At 44.8% G+C, this 12,910-nt stretch overlaps 1 protein-coding gene across 1 annotated transcript in view; it reads left to right on the top strand.

Annotated features, from left to right (window-relative positions):
* Window positions 1-12,910, top strand: part of LOC146861627 (contactin-associated protein-like 5) — a 1,270,002-nt gene that overhangs the window by 718,186 nt on the left and 538,906 nt on the right. Inside the window, exon 9 of the mRNA XM_085645996.1 lies at window positions 8,177-8,326. Coding sequence (XP_085502122.1) covers window positions 8,177-8,326 — 150 coding nt within the window. The remainder of the gene's footprint in view (window positions 1-8,176; window positions 8,327-12,910) is intronic.

Below are 12,910 nucleotides of genomic sequence, written 5' to 3' on the forward strand. Positions count from 1 at the left end.
CTTCGATGTGGTGCCACCAACTCTGTGCATAGCATTCCAACAACACGTGTCTGTGGGCCCCTGAGTACTTCTGCCTTAGGCCTACACACCGGTCCAGCAGACCTCACACAAATCCAATCCAGTCCGTCCCAGGCAGGACATGGCATCATTGCAGGGTGAACACCCACTCAGCTCTAGTGCCCCCACCTCCGTCAACCAGGAATCTTCTCAACATGTCATTCCAACACCATTTGTTAGAGATCCAGGAGGATCTGGCTGCACAGCGGTTGCCCCACGCTGACCGCTGCCTCCAGCACACACTGCAGTCGAGTAGGACACACAATTAAAACTGAGTCTTGGTTTGTTCATTGCCGAGTTGACAACATTGCACAGCCCTCACCGCAGACTGCATCCCCTTCCAGCTCTGGTGCCACTGACTCTGAGTCATGGGTACTCTCCCGTTGAACTTTGTTGGCGTCTGAGTCAATGCCCTGGCGGTTGTCTTCATCATGTAGCTGATACTGACATGGTGGGAAAAAAGGAGCCTGTAGCATTCAACTCCTCCATATTGCCTGTTTCTGCTGGCTTCTGCCCTCTGCATCATGCCCTGGATGGACACCTTCCACTATCCCCCGTAACACTCTGCGACATTCTCCTTGGATATCAACAAGGACCAGCTGAGCACTCGTGGCCCTATCTCAGTGCACCACAAGTCACCGTCCCTTGCGGGTGTGCGGGTGCCGGCCGCAAGGCATCCGGGACTACTAACTCTGTGCAGCTAACGTCATGGACCCTTGCTGTTTGTACTTTGAACTTCTGATTGTCTGATCACTGTTGTAGCCGTTGCCAGCACCAACAAATCCCTGAGGGGTTGCTTACACTACCCAACACCCATCCAGCACAGGCATCACTGGACGTGTGACCCTGGTAACGAAAGGGGCGGGGTGCATGTGCCCGTAGCCAGTTCCACAAATTCTCTCAGTGTGTCCATGTGGTCATTATGTATGCATGAGGGCCCCGGGCCATACCACATCACATTGTGCTGTGTACAACGTGCGCAACCTTGTCACCTCAGGCAGTGGGGTAAACCTGGGACATGTAGCTGTGCCGGACCCCCCTGTGAGCCTAAGTGAGTGGACCGTCATACAGCAGTACGGTGTAGGGGTGTGGTCATTCGACACGTGGCTCTGGGTGTGGTTGAGTTTTGGCCTTGCCAAGGAGGTAACTGATGCGTGTGTGTCTGGTGTAGTGTCTGCGCCAGCTGTCACGCAATGTGCAATGTTGCCATGTAGCATTCCCACGGTTCGCAGCCTCGGCCGAGGTGTACATAAAGGTGACCAAGCTCGCACGGGGTCTGGGATCATACATGCCAACTTCTGTGTGTGTCGCTATTTCCGCAGCATAGGCCAAACGTCTACCCTCAACCGCAGGGCGAGTTCAGTCAGGCACGTACTCTACATCTGTGTCTGCTCTGTCCTTACCATATGCCTATACACACGAGCCCGCCCACCTTCAGTGCACAACATCACTGTGTCGTTGTCAGGCTTGTGGACATGCTCAGACAGGCATGACAATGGTGTGCCGTAGGGGTGCAAGTGATGCAACTCCGCTGCGCACACTGGTGAAAAGGCTCAGGGGGAGGGAGGAGCAGCAGTGAGGCTACGTAATACACATTGATGCCGCTCATTTACAACAGGCAGTACATGTCATACAGGAATCACAAGATCACACATATCACATACCAATGAACCAGTGAGCTGGCCAACACATCATGCAGAACCAACTATTGACTCATGTCTCTCTGCACTGTCACAGGTGACCAAGGATATGCACTGTGCGCTTGGATGACGACGCCCCTGCGAGCCCCAAACACACAGGCCCAGAGGCAGTACAATGCGGCCCACAAATGCACCACTGGCATCGTGGAATGCACATTTGGTGTGTTAAAGTCATGTTTTAGGTGCCTGGACGTCACAGGTAGAAGGCTCCTGTACAGCCCAGACATTGTGTGCAAGATGATCTTTGCATGTTGTGTGTTGCACAACATATGTTTACGCAACAAAGCACCATGGATACCAGTTCCAGAGGCACCGGACGATGATGATGAAGATGAGGCATGTGGACCACACCCCACTGCAGCCGCAGCAGGAATTGCCCGCAGGGACACCATCATTGCAAATTTCTTCTGATGAACACATCACATTGTGACAGTCCTTGGCACTCATGGGGCGGTACAGGATAACCTCAGGCACAGCATGTGCAAATAAATGCATTCCAGAATAACATTCCCTAAGTGCATGTCACTCATCTGTTCGGACACATCACTAAGACAGGTGTGAGTGCGACATATTTTTATGACGATTTTATGATGTGTTCATAGATGGTGGGTGTGTCACCTCTGTGCAGAGGGGTTGTGTGGGGTGTCATGTATTCGAACTGCCAGTTCTGTGTGTCACAGTTAGTATAGGGTATCTCACTCTTCGGCGTTTCACGTTTGTCCAAGATCATTCCATTTTGACTGCCATTTGTGACCTACAGGTGACAACAGGGCTCCTTTTGGGGTCAGTTATGTACCACCATGATGCAGGAATGTGACTCAAGTCCCACACCATGGGCAACATGTACGTGAGCGGGAGTCACTGCCCCTACATTTGTCCACGCTCTCATTGTTGATTGATCATGGCAATGACACGTCTGTGTGCAGGGGGGGTTGCTTGTCCCTCTGCAATGTGAAGGGGAGATGCGGTTTTACTGTGTGTTTCATGCATGTGTCTGCATTGGCGCAGTTTACATGCAGACTGCATGTCAATGTACATTGTGACTGTGTGGAGATGCCTATGTGATGCGGGACAATGGTCATTTGTCCTACGTCACGGATGTGGGGTTGTGCTCATACATTGTCATCTCACCGTTTTTGTACTCTGCTTTTATGGTGCCTTTTCCCGCATGACGCATGGGACTTGTAGGCCTATCGCTGGTTATTGCTAATTTTTGTATCGTGCTTGGCCTCATCGCAGCTTTTTTTGCATTTGTGTTCCGCATTTTTGCGACGTCGCATTGGTTTTAACGTGGGCATTTGACGCGTTGTGGTGAGTCTATCGGATGGTACCGCCGTGTTGAGAATACTACGTTGACACAGAGTTATTTTTCCACGATAGACTGCGATGTGAAGAGTTGCGTTAAGCTATTTTTGCGGTAGTTATCACACGTTCTTGAGAATATCCCCCTCAGTTGTCTGCCTGCCCAAAGGCACTCAGCACTACATATGTGAGAAGTATGTATCATGGATCTACGTCCTAGGGGAAAGAGGCAGAAGGTCTGCTGCCGCTTCCTTGATTTGGGTATTGTGACAGCTAAAAGCCTAATCATGAGGCACTGAATGTCATCTGAGACCCCGCCGCTGTTGGCCTGAAGGCAGTTGCTCCTGGAATGGGCACGGGCTGAGAGTGTTGCGTTGCACAGAGAGGAGAATTTAGGGCTTTGTAAATACCTTAGAGCTGGCAATTGGGACACCATATAGTATGATTTTGAAAACGAAAGGCACCATGATCCAGATGCCCAGGGCATCCTGTGGGGGAAGGCAATGTTGGCGTGGAAACCTGACATATCATTACACACACACAGCGATGGATAGCACTTTGGCGCACACTCCACAACAGGATTTAGACTCATTGGGTTGGTAAGTGGGCTCCTGTGCATCAATGACGGTTACAGGTGATTTGGTGGGGCGGAGGGGGGCTGGGAGATTTAGTTTGAGCTAGCTTGTTCAGTTAAAGGACTTTTTGGTTTTGATTATGTAAATCATCTGTACCTCTGCAGACGCTGCATGCCGAGGATCCTACAGCTGATCTATCATGAACAGTTGGCCGTTATTCTATTGTCACGAGGTGCACAAAATATCTGTTATTCTAGTATTACCAAGTGCATGTTTATCTATTATGTATGGCAATACCATATGCAACTCACTCTTTAGCATAATAAGGATGGCCAAAGTTCTACATGCTGTAACGGCATGAATGTAAATGTACCTTGTCCTGACATGTCAGCTAGTTACTCTTGTTTAAAATTTAATAAAACAGATTTGAACAAAAAAAGCCTACAAATAACCTCTCTGTTACAAGGAATCTCACAGATTACATTAGTAGGCCAAGTTTTTGGTGTTGGTTTCCCCCTTTGATAATCCAAAGGCTTTAGAAGTTTTACTCTGTGACAATGCTTGTTAACCCTGTTGAGAAAGGAAGGGTACACTGACCTTCCCTCTATTGTTATTGGCATCTTCCCGTTAAATACAAATTATAGGCAGGGCAAAGAACAATGTATTTTGGGTGATATCCTTGCCTCAACCGGTCTTAAAGCTATTCTATCTGAGTGGAAAATTTGGCAATGCAGCGTGTGCAACGAAATTCGTTTTGTTTATTTATGTGTTTAGTTACCTCTAATCGGCCGTAATACGTAGTTTACTACCCACCACCCTTCCCCTCCCCCGCCCAACCTCAGCGCCTGTCAGCACTCCCACCACGGTCTTCTACTGCTCTGCTTGTTTATTATGTAAGGTTAGTACAAAGACAAGAGGCCTGGTGTATTCAATGTGAATACATCAGGTAAAGTCAATAGGCCTTTAACAGTGGATTGCTATAACATTACGTAGAAAGGTATTTGATTACATGTAATCTTACACATTACCATAGGAGGCAAGTGTTTTGATGTCAGTCATCCACGATGACAAACCCTGGGAGTAGAATTTCATTGTCATGAGTCTTTCTAGGCCCTATTGAAGGTGGATATATATTGTTTTGGCAATTTAATTTTGCACATATTTGTAAATTTAACAAATGTATGCCAAATGGCTGCCAGGATATGTTCACTTCACCAGGTATGTCTAGAACATAGTGTCAAGCCACTGGTGAAGACTAACGCCCTTATCAATTCACTGGAAAATGTTATGCGAGATTCCTTAGGTGGGATTTGTTTGTAATGAAAAGTCATGCCAATGCAAACATTCCTTACTTATTATGAAAAGCATGTGTTAGAGGCAATAGGCTTTTAAGGGATGGTTTGTTATAACATTGTGCTAAAGCCTGTTGGTAGGTATTTTGTTACTTGGAATTTCACAGATCACCATGGTAGCCAAGGGTTTTGGGCTTGGTTGCCCACCCGAACAAACAATGGGGATAGACAATTTGCACTGGGGTAATTCTTTTTAGGCTCTATTAGTAGGGCCTATCTATTGTTTTGACAGCTTCATTTTGTACATATTTGTAATTGTATTATGGTACACCTTATGGTTGCCTTGTGGGAAGTCTTATGACCAACATAGTAGGACTGACTTGGTGAAGGAGATAAGCCAATGATAAAGGTTATACACCTGATTGTTTACAATGAAGGTTACTGTAAAGGCAGAAGGCCTGACATTTTGATTGTAAAAAGCATTTGTTAAAGCCAATAGGCGTTTAATTTAGGATTGTTATTACTATAAATTAAACCCTAAAGATAGCTATTTTGTTTTCTACAATATCATATATCACCATAGTTAGAAAGGGTTTTTGGTACTGGTTAACTGCTCTAACAAACTGTGGGTATAAGTAATTTGCACTGTCAAAATCCTTGTTAGGCACTACTTGGAGATCCAATATTTTCCTTTACCAACTGTAATTGTGTATACATTCTGTGACAGTATGCCTGATGGATTCCTTGTGGGAAAGCTTAAGCTCAGTACAGGAGGCCTCATTTGGTTATGGTGACAAACCGGTGATAACAGCTAGAGGCCTGATTGGTTCAAAAATATTTCCAATTCTGTAGGCCTGATCTGTGTATTGTGAGAAGTTAGGATACACAGTAGGCCTGAAAGAAATATGTTACAGTCATTTAAGGGGGGATTGCTATTTCTCTATATTAAAGTTTACAGATTTCTACATTAAATGTCAAAGATTACCTGTATAGGGAAGGCTTTTGCTGTTAGTTACCACCTCTGAAAAAGAACCCATACAAACATGTATATAAATATATATCCATTTAGTTACATAGATGGCCTATGCTTTAACTCAGTTCTGCCATTTGTCAGTTGCTGCAGTGTCATTTACAATCTGCTTCATACTATGGCCGCGTACTCCATACGATAATTGTTCAGTCATTGGCTCTCTTGCCTTGTGAATGACAGCATTTTTCTGATCACATATGCATTTTGAAATATGTGTGCATCAATGTCAGGGTTGATTGGTCAGTCATTTAGCTTTCAGTTTTCTCCTTTCATAGTTCCCTTTTCTTTTATTTGCTTCTCTTTTTGTTTTAATGTTTCTTAAAAGAATACTACAGCTCTCCAGGCAAACTAGGAGACCATTATAGAATACTGTTCTCCATAATTTATCATTGTGTTACCATTCCAACATGGCCAATACATTGGTTCTCAAAGTGGTGACCATGCTGGAACTTTAAAACAACAGTAGACTATTTACAATACCTCTGCAAGACAGACGCCCGCTGCCATCTTTTATTCTGTTATCGCAAGCATATTCCTGCCTTGTTTAGACAGCAGCATGTTTTTCTTTTTTGTACCAATACCAAGGAGGAGGGACTAGGGTTATTTGAGGTCCAGCACACACGCCTCTGGGTCAGCTATGAAAACAGAAGGTGAGCCGTTCCTATGGGGATCTAGGTCTCTCGTTCAGCTAAGTCAAGGGGGGTGCTCCTTTTAGGAGCAAGGGCCCTCACACACCCAAAGGTGTGTCATGGTTCATCATCGGGCAGCTCCTCGTTGGGCCGGCTCTGCAATGCCCAACGTTCCCAGTCTGGGCGGACGCAATTGAGCGTTCCGGCCATCAAAAAACAGGGCACCAGGTCGGCTGCCAACCTACTTCTCGCTCTGCCGGAGAACCAGGCTCAATTGCTTCCACCCTGACCGGTCTGCTTGGGGCCTCACAATGTAACGTTGTGGGTTTATCCCAGAAGATATACTACATATCTATGTAATGTATACAGAGCATGGTTTGTACTTACTATAACTTTCCATCCCTGGTTGACTGGACCTGATGAAATGCCATGATCCTACGGGACAGTAACAAGCATGAAAGATGTTGGCCCTTGACTCAAACCAACTGTTGCTAGGTATAGCCCATTATATCTACCACTTGGTAGTGTCACGCTTTTAACTATGACAAAGGGACAAAGTGATTAAATTAGCCTCCGGATCCCTCTAGTAATTTTTAACACACACCTTCTTTCTCCCATTCTATTCACACCTACTCATCCAACCTCACACTTCATATTAGCAAAAAAGAGAAGTCCGGCAAAGAGACCCCTCGCGGGGCCCGTTGAGCATTGCAGCACCGGCCCAACGAGAAGCTGCCTGATGAAGAAGCATGACACACCTTGGGGTGTGTGAGGGCCCTTGCTCCTAAAAGGAGCACCCCCGTGACTTTTCAGACTGAGAGACCTAGATCCCCCATAGGAACTGCACACCTGTTTTCATTTCTTCTTTGGTTCTTCTAATTCAGCCTGTGTATGTTATTGAGCATGTGTGTATTATTGTGGTTGTGTCAGAGCATGAATACAAGAATGAGTCAGTGAACGGATGAATGGATGATGAATGGATGCGTGATTACAAAGATGAGTGACAGGGTGCATACAAGATGACTTATTTATTGCCTAAAACCATCAATAACACAAAAAGCACTTTCATTTATTAGCCAGACCTATTGGCATTGCCATTCTTGTTGCTGTTGTATGTGACACTCATCTTTTAAATATGTGCATGCCTTAATTTCCTAGAATGACCATGTTAGTAATGTATGTATGAATTAATGTATTAAAGATGAGTGACAGGGTGCATACAAGATGACCTATTTATTGCCTAAACCCACCAATAACACAAAAAGCACTTTCATTTATTAGCTAGACCTATTGCCATTGCCATTCTTGTTGCTATTGTATGTGACACTCATCTTTTAAAAATTTGCATGCCTTATTTTTCTTGAATGAATGTGTTAGTAATGTTTGTATGAATTAATGTATTAATAAAACATGTTTCTTTTTTAATAATATTTTTGCAATAAAAAGTATTTGTGGGGTTGATTGACTGATATACAATACAAATACGTCTCTAGCAGAATTTTTTTTGTTTTGCATTTGCCGTGTGCGCAGGCAGCTGGAATATCTTGCTGCCAGATCCAATTGCTATTAACCATTTTGTTTACTTTTCCAGCTACCGCTGTGAATGATGGCTTGTGGCACTCGGTAAACATAAATGCCAGAAGGCATCGGATAACCCTCACTCTTGATAATGGCCTCGCCTCCCCTGTCCATGCGAACAGCCTGTTGCAGATCTTCTCGGGAGACAGATACTATTTTGGAGGTACATTCAAATTCCATTTACTTAAAAGCAGAATGTAAACAAAAGCCAACGGAGTTATCGATGTAACGTTTGAAATGAAATGAAATGCCAAAGTGATATTTTGAATACGTTTTATTCTCAATGCTTCAAACTTGTAAAATATATAGATGACGTACTGTGGGGAACTCTTCCATTACAAAGTAGGAATCGAAGCGAGTATGTGCAGTGTGGTGATCGCCTTAGGGGAGGGGAGAGAATGTGGTCCGTCGGCAGTCAGTGCTGGAAACCAGGGTTCGAGCCTTGGGGTCGCGTCCACATCCTGTGATTCTGGGCAAATTACTTAATCTCCCCGTGCCTGAATATGTAATGTAAATATGGTGCTCATGTACAGCGCTCCAATACCTTCGGGTTGAGTTCGCGCTATATAAAAGATGCAAAAAAAAAAAAAAACCTAGGATTACATGTAATTGAAAGGTCCATGTGGGCCTCCATTCGCTCTCTTGATTACATCTAACAAAGTGGCTCCTATAAAGGCATTTATGTCAAAGTTTATATAAAGTGAAGTGAGGAAATGATCGCTTAGTATTGGTGGGTGAGGCCTTGTCAGTTTTTACTTGTGCACTTAGAGAGCCTCCATCAGGGCTTTAAGTGGGATGAAGAAAACTGGGGGGTCTCTCATAGGGGCGTGGTCGCTGTAATTACGGGCGTGGCTTAAAACGCTTTAGCTGAAAATCGGTGCTTAGCATAGTGCGCTGCTCCACTGGTATTTTGCTGCTTCTGTCCATTCATCCAGTCAGATATATAACGCAAGTAACATTAAACCTGCAACAAACCAGGACTATTGGCTTTGTCAATGGTTGTAAGCTGTATAAGATAAATAAGCAACAACTATGACTTCGTTGTAAATAGCATTGAAAATGGTTTCGGTCTTGTGGGCGAGGGTGTGGCCAAGACTAGAGCAGCCAACCTTTCGAACTGACAAAGCAGATTCGAGCCTGACCTCCTGTGATTCAAAAAATGATTATGTCCTTGTGCAGTGTAACTGGTGCTCATGTAAAGCGCTCCAAGTTTGCACTATATAAAACTGAAAAACGAGTATGTTTGAAGTTACATCAAAAGCAGAGACTTTTTTTTTCTTCACCCTTAGGGTAAAAATGGAGAGCCCAATAGGGACCCGTCTGGGCACCTGCTTTTAAAAACTACCGGTGCTGAGCACCAGCAGGACCCGGCCCACTTAAAGCTCTGGCCTCCATGGATGGTCACTTCACGTTGACTGTCCCTAAAACTCTTCCCATCAGTTGTGAGGGATGCTGGGGAACCATCAGTCATGATGGAGTTAGGGAAACATGAGTTATGAGGGATGTTGGGGAGGCATTTTTCCTGAGGGTGTTGGGGGACATGGGTCATGATATGATAGCTTGCATAGGGCACCGGGGGGGGGTAAAGCAACATAAGCCCTGCGTGCTAGACTACAATGCAAAGGATGTAAGAAGGGGGAATTGTGACTTTATATAACTAATTATCCGAATTCCCCTTCTCCCTGGAATGATCACCTGACCACTGGCACCCTGGTGAGGACAGGGGACCTAATTAGCATAATGATTGACACACAGGGATCAGGAATTGAACTCTGGTCAGCCCTGGTAATCCATGTGGTTCCTGAAAATTATTAGTTCTCCTCAGATAGCTATTAGGCCCTCCCTTCCTCCTGTGTGGGGCCCAGAGCTGTAGCTCAATATTGGGTTTGTGGGGAGCTAGAGACCACCTAGACGTCTCACTCAGCAATCTAGCAGCAGCACCTGGAGCCCTTGAGCCATTGGCATCCCCTTGCAAGATGAAGAGCACAGGGGGCAGGATCCTGACCTGCCACATTTTACAGGAAGGGTATGTGAGCCAAGTGAGTGAAAGACTCGCGATCAGGGGCTGAACTGGTTGAATAGTTATGAATAGCCTCTCCCCCATGCATCTGGCTGCACCTCCTTTGGGAGACTAGGCCCTGGCAGACTGAACCAAGATTGATCCAGAACACTGCTCTGCCATCAGTTTCTGGACACTAATTAAGCTATTTTGGGCCAGCAGCAGCATAGGTGACCGTAGAGCATTAGAGCGGAAGGTCTGTCCACCCGCCCTGAGGACCTACCATGGGGCTGGGCAGACCCTGTTTGGGTAGGGAGAGCAAAGTCTCAACCCCTGGACCCTACACTGGAGCACTGTACTTGCCCAGTCCATCACTTTGAGTGGTTGATTCTCACATATACTGGAATTGAGACCCAGGCACCTGGAGCTGCAAACGGTGCAATTGCAGCCTTCAAAGGAAAACAAGACACCATGCTAAAATAAATTATTTCCCAATCCTCAATGAAAAAGAAGGGGTCCTAGAGGAGTCTAAAACTGAGAAAGGTAAAGTAGGAACTGGCTTTCCAATGTGGTCATCATCTGAAAAACAGGAACCCCCCACGCACCCGCTCCTTTATGGAGGCACTGTTTAACAAGTTGGCAGAGAGCATTGCATCCCTTCAAGAGGACGTGGCTAAGGCTTTGAAAGATCTGGGACATGAGATGAGAGATCTGGGTCAACAAGTTTCTATTCTGGAGGACTCAGTAGACACCAAGGAAGTGAATACTCTGACAAGAAGTAAAGATGTACTAGAGCTCATGGACCAAAATACAGATTAACAATGTCATCTTGAAGATATTAAAAATAGTTCCATCATAATCCGTGTCTGTAGGACCTGAGAAATGTTACGTTCAGGAATTTGTTTGACACCAGTTTAACCACATCCTGCCAAAGACAATGAATCAGACATCCAGCTAGAAAGGACACACAGGACCAGGAGGCTATCTAGATCTCAGGAATATCCTTAAGATGTCCTCACAGTCTTCATCCCCACAAACAAAAAGATTACATTATGAAGGCGGTACAGGCCATGGGGGGATCAAGTTTGAGGGAGCTAACATTCCACTATACCGACACTTTGTCCAATGCCACACTTCTCAAGTGCTGGCTCCTGTGAAAACCTACATCTGTTCTCCGGGACAAAGGCATAAAGTAAAGATGAGGGCACCTCTTCCAGTTGATCTTTACCTGGAACAACAAACTCTGCCAATGTGTCCTGGAGAGACTTCCCCCCTTCTGGCTCTTGACCATGGGAAGGCTCTGCCCCACTAAGGGGGGGATGCTGAACCAGGGTGCTCTCCAAGGAGAATGCTGATATGTCATCCTCAAAGAAATCAACCTTAAAAAGAAAGAAATCCTGGACAAGCTGCAGGTAGATGGCCCAGAGGTCCAAGAGTGAATCTATGGGCCTTTAGTTTGGGCAGGAACATAGGATGCTGACAACCCTCTGGCATAGATGCTGTGGGGTGTTGTATGACCAACACTTGTTCAAGTAAGGAATCAGAGATTTCCTTAGATTAAGTTTGATAACTACTAGGGATCGAGGTGGGCACAGTAGATGGAGTGTTTGGATTGAAAGATGAGATTGGTCTAATTTCCTCAAATTGATCATGGTTATATGCAGTTTTGCAGTACTGAGTTAGAGGGAAGTTCTACTTATTTATTTGTGTTTAGAGTTTATAAGGAGCACCTTTTTACATCTGCCACCACATTATGTACGTCTCCATGCCCACCCTATCATCATGTGATCACACAACCCCTATGTCACAGAATGGCACTACCTGCTGGACTACTTAAGCAATTTTACCCCCTTTATTTATCGTTAAAGACATGAGTTTAAATGTGAAGGGCCTTAATGAAGCAGTGAAACATATAACATTCCTAAATATGTTCCGGGACTCTAAATGTGATATTTGTCTCCTACAAGACACCCACTTACTCAAGCAAGACTGGGGTGCCTTTAAAAGCAATGGTTCCCCAAACAATTTCTTTTCTCCTGTTTGACTAAAAAGGTTGGGTAATCATATTGCTCTCCAAAAGATTTAGGGGGACTGTTCTGGGTTCAGCTACAGAGGTGGGGGTTACTGGCCCTTTGTTTATCCCTGAAGGATATCCACTTCATGATTGTAATGGTGTACACCCCTGAAAATAATTGTAATGGTTCCTTACAGTTGTTTGCCCAACGCCTGGTGTTTACAGCTCTGGATAAAGAGGTACTCGTTGGAGGTCATCTCAACATGGACTTTGACACGCAGCTAGACATGTAGTTCAGGATTTTGGGAGGGAAGGGACATTTTAGGGTCAAGGGTGGGTTTTGGATTTTGGGTGGAAGGGTCATTTTAGGGTTTAAGGGTGGGAAGGGTAAAGTTAGGGATCAGGATGGGTCTGTGTTTTTGGGTGGGTAGGGTAATTTCAGGGCATATGGGTTAAAAAAAGATATATATATATATATATATATATTCACTGAAAAAACCATGGGTTTCACACACGTTATAGTTAGGACTTAGCATTTAAAAAACCTTAGAAATTCAGTGAAAAAACCATAGGTTTCACACACGTTATAGTTAGGAATTAGCATTTAAAAAACCTTAGAAATTCAGTGAAAAAAACCATAGGTTTCACACATGTTATAGTTAACTGGACATTTTACTCGTAAAAAACCATTGAAATTGCCCCGTTATAGTTAGTTCAGCTAACTATAACTCGCG

This window comes from Triturus cristatus, chromosome 3_1 (genome assembly GCF_964204655.1).
Source record: "Triturus cristatus chromosome 3_1, aTriCri1.1, whole genome shotgun sequence".
NCBI lineage: Eukaryota > Metazoa > Chordata > Amphibia > Caudata > Salamandridae > Triturus > Triturus cristatus.